The sequence below is a fragment of the Emydura macquarii genome, unplaced genomic scaffold (assembly GCF_026122565.2).
Source record: "Emydura macquarii macquarii isolate MOO-44397 ecotype Brisbane River unplaced genomic scaffold, CSIRO-AGI_Emac_v2 contig_2768, whole genome shotgun sequence".
NCBI lineage: Eukaryota > Metazoa > Chordata > Testudines > Chelidae > Emydura > Emydura macquarii.
In genome coordinates this window covers 24,900,895-24,915,813 of record NW_027132905.1, presented here as the reverse complement: position 1 = coordinate 24,915,813, position 14,919 = coordinate 24,900,895, and the positions used below count along the sequence as shown (strand labels likewise).

Genomic DNA, 14,919 nt, shown 5'->3' with positions numbered 1-14,919 from the left:
CCCCTGGAGTGCCGCGCCCATGTCGCGGTATAAAGGGCACTGCTGGCCCCGCGGGCCCCCAGTCCCTTCTTTCTGCCGACTCCGACAGCGGGTGGGTTTGGAATGGATATGAGCAACACATCTCGAAGAACAACAGTTACTGATAAGTAACCTTGTTTTCTCTCTTCGAGTGATTGCTCATATGCATTCCAATGTAGGTGATTAAGTAGCCATACCCTTGGAGGCGGGTAGGAGTCACTGACGAGTGGCTCTGCTCAGCACGGCCCTGCCAACCGCTGCGTCTTCTCTCGCCTGTTGAACAATGGCGTAGTGGGTCATGAACGTATGAACTGATGACCAGGTGGCTGCCCTACAGATATCCTGCCGTGGCACGTTCTCTAGGAAGGCAGCCGAAGAGGCCTGTGCCCTGGTCGAATGTGCCGTTACCACTCCAGGTAATGGCACTTTCGCTTGCTCGTAACAGAGCTTAATACATGATGTGATCCAAGAGGAGATTCGCTGGGTGGAGACGGGGGAGCCTTTCATCCCGTCAGCCATTGCTACAAACAGCTGTGTCGATTTACGGAAGGGTCTGGTTCTCTCCACATAGCGTGCCAGGGCCCGCCTGACATCCAACGAATGCCATCTCCGTTCCTCAACCAAACCATGTGGTTTCGGGAAAAACACGGAGGAAAATATCTTGGTTACAGTGGAATTGAGACACCACCTTGGGAAGGAAAGCTGGGTGGGGCCTCATCCTGACCTTATCCTTATAAAAAACAGTATGGGGGGGCTCCGAAGTTAGTGCTCTTAACTCAGAGACCCTCCTGGCCAAAGTAATGGCCACCAGGAATGCTACCTTCCAGGAGAGGAGGAGCAGGGAGCATGTAGCCATGGGCTCAAAGGGGGGTCCTGTCAACATGGTGAGGACCAGGTTTAAATCCCAGGGGGGGGGGGGGGGTGTCTCGAACCTGTGGAAACACTCTCTCCACTCCTTTCAGGAATCTAACTGACATGGGGTGGGAAAACAAACGACCGTCCCTCCATCGGCTGGTGAAAAGCCAAAATAGCCGCCAGGTGTATCTTCAAAGAGGCCAAGGCCAGGCCTTGGAGTTTAAGACTTAGAAGGTATTCTAGAATCACCTGTATGGGAGAGCAGGTAGGAATAATACCCCTGGTCTCCGTCCAAGTCGTAAAGCGCCTCCACTTTGCCCGGTATGTAACCTGCGTGGAGGGTTTTCTACTACCAAGTAGAATCTGTTGGACCTGCAAGGAACAGGCCCTTTCACCCTCCGTCAGCCAGAGAGTCTCCAAGCTGTCAGATGGAGGGAGTCCAGGTCCGGGTGCAGAAGGCGCCCCTGGTCCTGGGAGAGCAAGTTGTACCGGGTGGCAATGGATAGGTCGAGCAGTGTACTGCACCAAAACTGCCTCGGCCACGCTGGGGCAATCAAGATAACATCCGCTCTGTCCCTCTTGATCTTGAGGAGGACTTGAGAGAGGAGAGGGGATGGGGGGGAAAGGCGTACATCAGAGACTCCGACCATTCTATTAAGAACGCGTCGGACAGGGAGCCCAGCTCGCGACCTCTGAATGAGCAGTATCTCGGGCACTTCTTGTTGCGCGAGGATGCGAAGAGGTCCAGAAAGGGAGTGCCCCACACACGGAAGATTGAAGTCGCTACCTCGTGGTGAAGCGACCACTCGTGCCGGAGAGAAAAAGACCTGCTTAAGCGGTCTGCCTCGTCGTTCCTGATCCCCGGGAGGTGAGAGGCAAAGATATGAAAATCGTGTCTCACTGCAAAATCCCACAGACTCATAGCCTCCTGGCATAGGGCTGAGGAGCGCCCCCCCCCCCCCCCCGCCTTGTCATGTAGAACATGGCTGCTGTGTTGTCCGTGAGAACCCCCTCGCCCCTCAGGAATCTGAGGAAGGTTTTACAGGCCAACCGGACTGCTCTAAGCTCTCAGACGTTGATATGTAGAGCTCTCTCCTCCGATGACCATAACCCTTGGGTACTCAGGCCTCCGCTGATGTGGGCTCCCCATCCCATATCTGAGGCGTCCGTGATAAGGGTCACGGATGGAATCAGGTCTCTGAACGGAACTCCCTTGAGCACCTCTCTCGGATCCCTCCACCAATTGAGGGAGGACAGCACCTGTGGGGGAACCGTGACCACCTTAGTCACTGAGTGTCTAGAGGGCGCATAGATAGATGCTAGCCATGCTTGTAAGGGCCTTAGCTTAAGGCGGGCCAGCCTCACCACATACATGGAGGCTGCCATATGCCCCAACAGCTGTAAAACAGCATCTGGGAGTCATGGGAGACGTCGTCATGGGAGACGTTTGTAAGTCTGTGATCAGGGATCCCATTGCCTCAAAACGCGGCCGAGGTAGGAACGCTCTGGCCTGTATGGCATCCAGGGAGGCGCCTATAAAGTCTATATGCTGCACCGGGGTGAGCGTGGACTTCTGCTCATTAATGAGAAGGCCCAGTCTGGTGCATGTGGCGCAAACCAGCTCCAGGCTGTGCTGCACCTGCTCACACGATCTACCCTTGATGAGCCAGTCATCAAAGTAAGGGAAGATTTGAACCCTCTTACGGTGTAAGTGGGCCGCCACTACCGCCATACAGTTAGTGAAGACTCTTGGGGCTGAGGACAGGCCAAAGGGTAGTGCCGCGAATTGGTAGTGGCCTCCCTGTACCCTGAATCTCAAGAACCTCCTATGTCCCGGCAAAATGGAGATATGGAAATAAGCATCCTTTAAATCGAGGGCAGCGTACCAGTCCCCCGGGACTAGGGCCGGAATTATGGAGGCAAGGGATACCATGCGGAACCTAGTCCGTCTGATATACTTATTCAGACGACGGAGGTCCAAGATCGGTCTCAGACCCCCCTTGGCCTTGGGGATCAGGAAGTATCTAGAGTAGAAACCTCTTGCCCTTTCTGTCTGCGGAACCTCCTCTACCGCACCAAGCTCTAGGAGAGAGTGGACCTCCTGTAGTAGGAGCTGTTTGTGTGTGAGGTCCCCCATATTCGACGGGGTAGGAGGAGACTCCGGAGGAGAAGCCGTAAACTGGAGGGCGTATCCCCTGAGGACGACTCCCAGGACCCAATGGTCCGTCGTGATTGCCTCCCAAGCATGGTAGAATGGCTGAAGCCTATTCGCGAAGGGTTGGTTATGACCCAGGGGGAAGGAAAAAGCGCCACCCTCATAATCGCTGTCAAAAGCATTTATTACCATTCGCGCCGCCGGTTTTTCCCCCCTGCTGCGCCCGCGCTGAGGAGCCTTGCCGATCCCGGCGGTTAGGCCCTCGAAAGCCGTCTCGCCCCCTCCTCTGCTGAGTGGGTCTAGGGGCTGGCCTGGGTGGGGGAGGTGGCTGGCGCTGAGGCTGTGGGCTAGACTGGCGTCTTGCTGCTTGAGGGGTGTACAGCCCTAGGGTCCTCAAGGTGGACCTAGAATCTTTGAGGGCATGCAACTTCTCATCCGTCCTCTCCGAAAAGAGGGCGGATTCCTCAAAGGGGAGGTCCTGAATGGCCTGCTGGACCTCCACTGACAACCCCGACGCCTGTAGCCAAGAACAGCGGCGCATAACTATGGCCGAAGCCATTGCCCTGCTGGCGGTGTCGGCCGCATCACTGGCCGCCTGCAAAGCCGCCTGGGCCACGGCCTCTCCCTCCTGTGCCACTGTGGCCAGGTCCACTGCCCGGTCCGGGGGAAGGGCAGCAACCAACCGCTGTAGTGAGGCCTATAAATTCTGGTTATACTTGCCCAAGAGGGCCTGGTGGTTAGCCACCCTGAATTGTAGTGCCCCCATGGAATACACCTTGTGGCCAAACAAATCCAATTTCCTCCCCTCCTTATCTTTAGGGGTACTCCCCTGGCCGCCCTGGCGATCCCTTTGATTCGCCGCATCGACTACCAGGGTCCCAGGAGCTGGGTGGCTAGAGAGAAATTCAAAATTCTCTTTAGGTACATAATATTTTCTCTCTATTCCCTTGGATGTTGCAGGAACAGAGGAAGGAGTCTGCCATAGGGCCTTGGCAATACTCATGACCCTGTCATGAACGGGGAGGGCCACCCGTGAAGGGCCTGAGGACCCTGAAGGGCCAAACAATGGGTTGTCCTCCTCAGACATCTCCTTAAGCGGTAGCCCTAGGTTATTAGCCACCCGCTTAAGGAGTTCTCGGTGCGCCCTAAAATCAAAGAGGGGCGCCTTATGGTCCCTGGAGGTGCCTTCGTCAGGGGATGAAGAGGAGGACGGGGGAGAGGCCCTGTAGATAGGTCTTCCTCCGGGTCTGACTCCCCATCAGAGGGAATGGGTGGTGGCAACTGTGAAGGTGGAGGGGGAGGCTGCACCACCCCGGAGTGGAGCGAGTCAGCGCCAAGCCTGCTGAGCTGCCCACGGACCCCAGTACGGCCAGTGCCAAGGTCCCTGCTGCCACCCTGGTACAGGCACTGCACGGCATCCCCCTTGTGATCCCTGCGTCCCGAGTCCCAAGACCATCTCTTATGACGCCTTTGCGGGGAGCGGCTCCGTGAAGAGGAGGAAGAGTAGCACCGGTGCCTACGATGCCTCCTGGATGAAGGCCAACTAGACGAACTAGTGGATTTTCTTCGTCTGCGGCCGGACCGCTTATGTCTGCGTTTCCCGCCACGGGAGTGGGAGCGGTGGCTTCTATGGCTACGCGTCGATGATCTCGATAGGCTCGGTGCTGCGTACGATGGTGCCGACGTGTTTGGAGTCGCGTAGAGCGGTGCCGGTGTCGCTGATGCTGTCTGAGGCAGTGCCGTCGGCAGCGGTACCGGTGGGGTCGGTTCCGGAAACCCTGGAGTCAGAGGCATGGACGGCGTCTACCACATCAGGGAAGTCTGCTGCCCCGGTGGATCTGGCAGCATTGACAGTCCCGGTGCCGGTGCCCCCACGGTAGAGGACGGTACCGATGTGGTCGGTGCCGTCTTGGAGGGGGTTTCCCAAACCTTGCTACGGCGCTGTGCCTCTCCGCACTAGAGAGGGATCGAGTCCGATTCCTGGGTGGTGCTGGAGTCAACTCTGACAGCCGAGCACCCGCTTTTTGTGCCTCTAGACTGCCCCCGGTGCCGCGGCACTCGACGACCTAGAGTTGGAGCTTGGAGGGGATGCGCTCTCCGCCCTCCGTGACCGTCTGGGTGAGGGTTGAGAACGTTGGTTCCTCCACCCACCGGGGCCACCCAGCACGGGTTTGCCCCGAGACGCCGGTCCCGCACCTCTCGGCCAAGGGAGGGACGGAGGCATGGGCAAGGCCATGAGGACCCTTGCTGCATCGAACGCCTCTGGCGTCGACGGTCCTTGTAGAGGCACTCCCTCACCTTTTAGAGTCGGGGGAGGCTCCCTATGAGGAGACACCGGTGCCAGAGAAACCTCCACGGCACGTGGCTGGGGTGTCTCCTCCTCCTCCCCTTGCTTCTGTGGATGGGAGGATTTTCTGGAGGCGGTGCGGCAGTCTTGATCTTCGGCACCGAAGCCTTCAGTGCCGCAGCCGGTGCCGGTGATGCGCTGTGCACCGAGCATACACTCGGTGCCGGTGACCTGGACGGCTCGGACGCCAGTCGGAGCGCAGCCTCCATGAGAAGTGACTTCAGCCTCGCATCCCGTTCTTTCTGGGTGCGGGGCTTAAAGGACTTGCAGATCCTGCATTTCTCTTTTCGATGCTGCTCTCCGAGACAACGGAGGCAGCGATCGTGGGGGTCACTAACAGGAAATGCTTCGCACAGAGGGAACAGCTCTTGAAGCCCGCGTAGCCAGGCATGGCTCCAGTCAAAAACCCCTAAGGGCCCTTGAACACAAAGTCAGTGGCTTCAACTAACTGTCCTTGTCTTTGAATAACAATAGTCTCTTCTAAACAACTGATCTCTAATCTTCTAATCGATGCAATTAGCTAGGGACTGCTGCTTGCAACGGCAAGTGGAAGAAGTTCCAGCAACCGTCAGAGGCGGAAAGAAGGAACTGGGGGCCCACGGGGCCAGCAGCGCCCTTTATACCGCGACATGGGCGCGGCACTCCAGGGGGCGCCTGAGCTGGCCCTACGGGGCTTGCTAGGGAAAAAGGTTCCGGGAATCTGTGCACGGGGCATGCACACACCTAAATTGGAATGCATATGAGCATGAGAGAGAAGTCAACATTCAAGTAAAATTCCATTTACAGCCCACATGTTTGAAGAGTGAGGCTTAATATCTGCCATACCCATTTCTATTAAAAGGCACAGACTGGTTTCAGTTTTAGCCAAACAGAGAGGACACCTTTAAATGAGGATTCAAGAACATGGATTTAACTGACTTGCTTTTGAAGTGATTTTCAAAGTAACTGCACAAAAATCCAAACAAAGCTTTCATCTGAAGTTTTTTTTTTTGTGTTATTTAACTTGTGTCATTCACTTAACATCTGCACCATCCAAAAAGCCTTCATTACAGGACCTATAAAGTGAGGTGTCCTCTACATTCAAAAGACTCCACGTACACACATTAAACACAGAAGACAAAAAACAATTAAACTAAAGTACAATAAAAGAGAAGCAACATACAACTAAGCAACACAGAACTGCAGTGTATTTCCTCTATGTCATAGCACAGGCTGAAAGTGATGTTGCAGCAAAGGCATTATGAATTGCATTTCACTGGTTTAATAAAAACAGCTTTAACAATTTAATATACAGTTAATATTGAAGGACACTGTATAGAAGTGATAGGGAAAGGAATAAAAAAATGTATCCAAAGCATATACATTACCAGAAGTAAAATACAGATGGATAAAAAGGACATTAACCTTTAAAGCCCCTGAAGTCAAGTATATTCCTTCTTAATATTTCAAAGAGACAGGAGATGGTAAATTTCTGCTTCTTTCTCCTTCCTACTCCTTCACTCTCCACCTAACCCACCCAATACCATCTGTCCCAACTCTCCTTTGCTGAGTGATGCTACCCTTACTTCTCCCAGCAGGCAGAAAGCTCACATTTCAACACCTTTCATTTTAAAGCAGAGTCAATCTGCACTGTCAGATTCTATGACCCCAGTAGTACTCCCCATGCTGGTTACCAGTCTAAGGAAGAGAAGGAATTGGCTGTGAAAAGCAATATTCCCAACATCACGCATAGTTACGGAAATCAACTTCCCACTACAAGACAAGACGCAGAAGGAACAGGCTAGTCCTTAATATATTTGGAATTTATGGGGAGGGGAACAACAGTGGGTATCCATACAGTGTAGGATGCTCCCAAAGCATGCAGTTACATTCTGTTTTCCTCTTCCAGAGCTACTCAATGCTAATCCAACTGAGAACTGTTAGATGTAGTAATATTAGGATAGAACTGGAGAACATTACAAAGCAGAACAGAGTAGAGAGGACACTTATCAGGAAAAGGAACCAACAAGGCTGAGATAAAAAAAAAAGTGTGGAGGACAAAGAAATAAATAAATCCATCTTAGCAGAAGTGCTTGTCAGAAAAGGCATTTCAAATATTGGTAAGTAACAACAACTGAGGAAAACAAATCAGTGGGAATTGAGGCGGTCACTACTCTTAACTTCTAACTATAAATATGAAAGGTAACTTTTTCCTTTTTACTAATTTTTGGTGAGAAATGAAAAATTCAGATATCAGGTGTCCAAAATCCAAAATTAGTCAAAATTAATATTTATAGTAGTGAGGTATCAGAAAGTCTTTTTGACAGCTGACTAGCCATTTTAATTGCTCAAACATTTGCTGGGAGTACAGAGCAAGAAATTTCATCTCAGCTGTTCAACTGGTTGTATGTGCACACCAGATGCTTATCTTAAGCATGCAAAAGTTCTGCAGCAATTCTTTTCCTAATCTTTTTTTGGAAGTGTGATTGTTTTCAGCTTATTTCTGCATCCAGATAATACTAAGGAGGACGTGTAAGATTAGACGTCACTATCCCACCCATGATAATCATCCCCATAGCAGTTAAGCACTTTCTGTGCATCTAGTCCAACTCTTTCCCAACCTGAAGTTGGCCCCTTCACCTTAAGATAACGCACAAATGCTGGCTATCAGACCGTCTTCAGAGTTCCTAGTGGACACCTTTCCCCTTGAGCTTTTCCTACAAGATGGGACAATTATGTTCTAACTCAAGAGGGTGCACAATATTTGATGTTCAGATGTGATTATTTTAATTGACAAACAAGCTGAGATGTTAAGAAAATACAGCTGAATTCAAATCTTGAGAAAAGGTCTTGTAAAGTGTATTGAGTTGAGTATTGGGACAGGGATGACAGACCCAAGAAATCAATACATAGTAAAAACAGCAGAATCAGAGGGAACAGTGAAAATGTTTAGTTCTTGGCATGATCTGCAACGCATAGGCAGCCAACGTCATCATTATTGCCAATCTCTATTAAGGCACAGAAGTAAATGTTTAGGATACAAAAACTCCAGCACTATGGCAAAGGACAATAAATGAGCACTGGGGATGAAACAAGGACAATAGAGTAATCATTTTGGATGCTTTTAAAACCTGTATTGAACAACTGACAGCTGAACAAAACAGCTACTACTACAGAAGTAGTTTTAATCTAATATTTGATTTCTTGGGATGACTGATAATATTTCTTAAGTTAAAGTTACCAATAAGATAACCTTAATACATTAACTCTTCATGTGATACTAAACTGAACATGGACAAAATCCTCAGACACATTCTGTTTGTTATTTTTGCAGGAAGACTGACTGTACGTTTTTTACCTGCAGCCTGTAAAATCAGATTCCTAATCTCTTTCCTCAAGCAGTGTCTTGTCAGACCACAAGGAAAAAATGGAGTATTACAATAAATGGTCATACCTTCATTCTTTGCAATTGTTCTCTAGTGAATGCATGCTGTTTTTGCAGTGATTGATATTTTACTTTCACACTGATCAGCTGACGTTCCATTTCTGCCCTACGGTCCTCCACCTATAGAACATTTTTAACACATTACTACTATGGAAATCATAATGATTGTCATTTAGATGCTAGTTTTTAAGACGTTAAGGTAAGAACATGAGGTTACAGTCATCACCAGTGAGACACTTCTATTAGTATGACTTTTCTAACAAAACTCCCTCAAAGTACTTCATGTACCTCTAAGGCAGCTAAAATGAATAGATATTACCTTACTATCTGAAGTAAGGTCAATGGATTGAAGTAAAGATTTTGGCCCCTTGTGCTATGGCTATTCAAGTAAAGTGACTCCTAAGCTGCCTTAGTAGTTCTATAAACCCTAGATTTGCCTACTGACGTTAGTGCAAGTTGTCATGAAGTTTTTATATTTAAAACAAAAAACAAAAAAACACCACACACATGCACGCCAGTTACACTAATTTACAGGGAGGGATTAGAACAGAACTACAATGTGTACTCCCATAAATACCAGGTATGAAGATATGATCCCTTCAGCTGATTCACTTATCCAGTATTTATTTGTCCCAATTTATAAGTCAGACACAGTCAGGCTCCAACATGAGGTCAGACACACAGCCCAATCACTGAACTTCCCAGATACATTAGAGAAGCACATCCAGCTGAATATTCCTTCCCAGCTGAGGATTTACATTTGGCTTAATATAGTAGCCAAAACGGCATCAACCCTCACGTTTTTCCAAAGTGGTCCATGCAGTTTTATTAATGTGGTTACAACACTTAACTCCCACACCACTTTAGAGATTAGAAACAAATGTCTACTACTCAGTCCCCACAAACAGCTGAACATCTAAGTTAGTTTTTATAGAGTCACATTTGATGCCTCAGGAACACAAATACATCAGCATTTAGCATGTAACTGAAGGAACAAGTTTATAGTGACTGAAGTATTTATAGCTCTCCCCAATGAACACATTCTGGAATCACTGGGGCATAACATACCTCTGCAAACAGAGAATTGCCTTTACTAGTAGGGTCCAAAGCCTGAAGCAGTGCATGATCCAACTGAACTTGAAGTGCCTGGTTAGCTTCACGAGCTTTCTAGATTAAAGCCAAAAAAAAAAAGGTATGTCAGTCAGTAAAGTGTCTTGTTTGTATTGCAGGTCAGAACTATATATAGAAGATTTTCATGACATTAGCTAGGTTCCTCACTGTTTTTGCTGGATGCTCCAGCAACAAGCTTTGCCATTCAGTTCAAGTCACAAGAAGAGTTCTTCCAAAATTGTAAAAGTACTCTAGCAACAGATTATTAGCAACAAGATAACTAACATGACATAATTCACATTGAGGCAAGTTGGTCTAATTCTCCCTTTAGAGAAAACAATTCAGTTTGTTATAAATTGTACTCCAGTTTATCAGGCTATCAGGATGAATGCAATTAGAGAGGATGTTAGCAGAAAGATATCAGGTGATGAATTTTGCATTCTACATCAGTGTTTCTCTCCTCATTCAACACTGCTGGGAGGTAGCAAGCTGTGAAACAGAGGGGACAGGAAGAAGTAGCAGAGTTTAAAGTAGAGTAGACAAAAAGGTACAAATTGGATGAATCCCCTATAGAGCCTGAGCTTTGTAATTTAAAGTTAGAAAGCAGAGGTACCATGCCACCAAAGGATGCCTCTGCACAGGAATGGAAACCTACTTACTAAATCTTTCACATACACTTTCCTCACATCGCTAGGGACCTTTTCCTTCTCTAGCCTGCTCTCCACTTACCACCAAATTCGGCAACGGTCAACGGGAGATATGAAAGCTACATAGAGGACCTTGTGTATCTCCTGTCGACTTCCTAAATTCTAATGAGTGCAGCGTCCCCACTACACTGCACCGATTGGAAATACACTTCCGCTCAATCGATCCCGAAGAATCGATCTGATGGCAGTGAAGACATATCCTCCATAAATACTCACCCCAATGCCTAACGTGCAAACTAGTGAACGATTTTAAACACGTTGCCTGCAGCAATTGGAGACCCTAGAACCATGGCATTTTGGATGGTGTGATGAGCCGAGTACAATTTGTGTATCTACGCCCGAGCTCTAGGAATGCTCATTCGTTACTATCTTCCAAAGAGCAATAACAATGTGATGGGAAAGTTATTTCCCTGGAACTGTGGAAAGAATTTAATTTGAACAAAAAGGTTTCTAGAGCTGTAATAACCTCTTCCTCACTGCAACAGCAATGTGATCCTCATATAGAGGAATTAATTAATTTCAAAGTATCCCTCTTTCTGAGGTAATGGGAACTACAAATTCAGCCACAGTCTTGTTTAACATCATTCCACTTAATCTCAACACTAGGAGGAGTCCATTGTGCCTGCCAAAAGAACACCACCAGGGCTGGTATCAATGTTCCATGATAGCTAGTTATAGAATTCCAACCAACCATCCTGAAGAAATTCGTGTAGATGGTCACGAGTGCAACTCTATGCTCCACGTGTCCCTAAACCTCCAATTGCTAGAACCTGGGACAGTACAATATGGAATTGATCACTCTGTGTATCTGAGTCATCATGGCAGACCAGGACATTATACAGCCAAATTGGTCTCTGCTCTAAAGAACTTTGTTTCCTCACACTTAAGTATAACTTGACCATATCAATAACTGAAATTTCCTCGTTCAGTATTCTGGAAACCAAAATTTAATCAGTGAAACTAATGGAGACTCCCTGGCATTAATTGTAAGTGGTCCAAGTCCAGATGAAGGAGTTCTTCCTCAAGAGATGGAGCCTTTTCTACTGGTGCAAGGAAGGTACCATTGCCCAGTGCAGTTAGAGTGTCAGAGTTTAAGACCAGGGACCGCCTGATCATCCAGTCTGACCTGTATTTCACAAACCATCCTGAATCCTCTCACTAAACTCAACAGGGTTCTTTGCACCTTTTTCTGGTGCAGCTGGTAGAGTATACTGTAAGAGTGGCAGCAACTTCATGGACCACAGATCCAATCCCATACAGCCATGTTTATGTTTCTGTTTAGATGTGGCCTTCTGTTAAAAAGTGAACTAGAATAACGAGAGAGATTTAGAACTCTGAAATATGCCCCCATCCATACAAGGCTTCTTTCCACAGTGAGCATGAATGGGTGTAGAGTAGAATTTGGGTTATTTTAGAAGGTTGTTTATACAGACAAAAGGGACATTAGGATGTGACCTGGGAGTGACCTCCCAGTTCTGCAATGGATTAGGATGCATTTCTGAAGGCATGGTTTTGAAAAATCCCTAAGTGACACAAATGTATGGCCTCAGTAATCATAGCCATTGGAGTTAATTAGCTATTGATAACCATCACCAAAACTGAACGATGCAATGAAATTTTGGATCTTTGCAAATCTTTACCAGGGTGGTAAAATTATGGCGTAGGCATATCTGAGCAGTTCTTTGCACTGGGTCCAAAGAGTTCTTGATTTTGAAATGGTGAGCATAAACTCTTTCCCATAGCTGGCCACTCACAAATTACTGTTTCCCTAGACAAGGCAATGATCAACCAGTATGTTGTCCATCAATGGGTACAACTGCCTAACTTGCAATCTAACCTTGCTATGACTACCGCCAACTGTCTCTTAAGATTCTAGGTGCAGAGGTCTTGTACAGGAATTATAGTAAATTCTGATTATTAGCAACCCCTCTGTTGTCAGCAGAAAGTTACCAATAAGCAAAAGACAGATTTGTGGGGCTGCAGCCAGGGGAGGAAGAACCAGAGCAATATCTTCCCGGGCTGCAGCCCCACAAACCTGCCCCCAAGGCAGGGCGGCATGCGGGGTAGAGGGAAAGGCTGTAACCTAGATGCTGGGGCTTGACAAAGGGTAGAGGGAGGCTGTGAGCAAGCCAGCAACAAGGGCCCACAGAGCTGCACAATAATTCTCTGGTGGGCTGTAAGGGAAAGCTGTGGGCAGGACAGCAGCAGACAAAGGTAGTGTGTAGCTCCACAGGCCCCCAGCACTCCCAATCCCCAGGGAAAACCTTGGCATCTGGACTGCAGCGCCCCTCCCCACAAGCTTTCTTCCCAGTCCACAGAGCAAAGACTCCCACAGGGGCTCCCCATTGGCTGGAGATGCAGACACCTCAGTCCCTTACCCTCCTGCATGGTCTCCAGGTACAATCAGGTTCGCAGAGCAGCAGCCCTAAAGGAAGCACTGAGATGTGATCAGCAGCAGCCAAAGGCAGGTTTGCGAGGCTGCAATTAGAGAAGGCACATCCCAAAGCTTCCATCCCTAGCTGCACCCCCATAAACCTACCTGCAGGTGAGGCCTGGTATGGGTAGAGTGTACAGGCTACTTCCCTAGCCTGTTTCTAGGAACGAGGTAGTTTGCGATTCAACGTGGCGTGGGAACCACTCAAGCAAGGAGGGATACTGATACCAATACCTCGAATGGTCTTCAGGAGCCTGAAAGATTGCCTGCTACCTCCCTCAGGCTGGCTACTACATAAATACTGTAGGAGCAATCTAGTACCACTTGGGGCTTCACTCAGTCACTCACAAGTCCTTTTGAAGATGGGAAGTTATTTCTTCTCACTTTCCCCCCTGTAATCCCATGAAGGTTTATCTTAGCGGGGAGTGGATTCTCCAGTCTCAGACCAGATCTGGAAAACATCTCAAGTGCTCTTTGCACTTTAATATGGAGCCAACCCATGGAGCAGCCGAGGGTTTGAGAGAGATCCCTTCCTGCCCTTCTGACTAAGTCCCTTTCCCTGGAAAAGCGAAGATTCTTGGACTCAAAGCCCGACAGTCATAGTTCCCACAACACTGCAGTTTGAGGAGGGACTTCACAATTATCAGGCTTCTCTGCATGTCCCAATACGTTTCTATGTGAGGAAGGATAGTGATTCTGATAAAGAGCACTTCAAGACTCTTTGCATATGAGAAAAGTCTCAGTGAACACTTCCCTGGGAAAGGTATATGGGGTAAAGGAAAAAAGGTTTAATTCCCAACTTTTACATCATTTGTTCATTAACAATATAAACTGCTGCCTTAAAGAGACACTTGCTTTTGCCTTTTTTGGGACTCAGTTTCTCGAGTTTGCAAGATTTACCCGAGTGTCATAAGAACCCATTGATTCATTTGTGTGAGGAAAAGGAGGTGTGCAAGACCCCTGTCTCTTTCCCAAAGGAGCCAAAGACCCGCTTCAGTATCTAGCACCAGGATGTGGACTTCAGATCCTGTCTTTTAACCCTAAGCCAACCTTAATCTGTTGAGGGACTCACCACATGGCCTGATGGTGTCCTCACCCATGACTTCTTCTGCAAGCCTCCCCGCCGTGCTCCCAAAACAACACTCAAGCTCCTGATTGAGCTTTTCTGCATTGGCATGGGGCTCCTCCTGGGAGGAGAAGGAGCCCAATACCCTGTAAATGCAAGGGTCAGTTGGATGACATACAGGGCATAATTTACCCTCTGCACAGCCTGCAAATACGGCCTCACATAATGAGCCCACATAGATCTATCTTAATGCCTGCAGGACAGCTCTGCCATGCCTGAGGGGGGGGAAGGAGTGTGCCAGAGGAGAGATACTGGAGGATCTGGGTAGTTCCAACTACCATGCTGCCACATACATATTTACTATGTGGAAGTACAGACTTACCATCTGGTGATATTGCTCCTGCTTTCAAGTCTTTGCAATGACTTCCTGTTAAATCTTTATTGCAGAGTTCACTCATTCAAAATTTCAAATTGCCACAGCCCAAAAAACATCTTTTTTGTTCTAAGCAAAATATTTGAGTGATAATCAGTACATTGTTTTGTTAAGAACTTAAGTCAATGAGGGCATTTGTGTTTGAGAGCTTTGCACACACAATTAACTGCTATTAATGATTGTCCACAGGGAGCCCTTTCTATGTAAACGCCAAATAAAGAGGCTTAGTATAGCTTTCTGCTGATATTAAGTGCTCACATTGTTAGGGTTAACTGTACAATACTGAGGACAAGGATGTTGTATTAACTAGAATTTTTATTTTGGGCAGACTGAATTTTGTCATAGCGGCACGCTTCCCAATGGGTTGTGT

General features: G+C 47.9%; 1 protein-coding gene across 6 annotated transcripts in view; it reads right to left on the bottom strand.

Annotated features, from left to right (window-relative positions):
* Positions 1 to 14,919, bottom strand: part of SPDL1 (spindle apparatus coiled-coil protein 1) — a 54,933-nt gene that overhangs the window by 15,063 nt on the left and 24,951 nt on the right. For all 6 annotated transcript variants that reach the window (XM_067566674.1, XM_067566677.1, XM_067566673.1 and 3 more), the window contains exons 6-7: positions 9,868 to 9,966; positions 8,809 to 8,919 (exon numbers count right to left, since the gene is read on the bottom strand). In XM_067566674.1, coding sequence (XP_067422775.1) covers positions 8,809 to 8,919; positions 9,868 to 9,966 — 210 coding nt within the window. The remainder of the gene's footprint in view (positions 1 to 8,808; positions 8,920 to 9,867; positions 9,967 to 14,919) is intronic.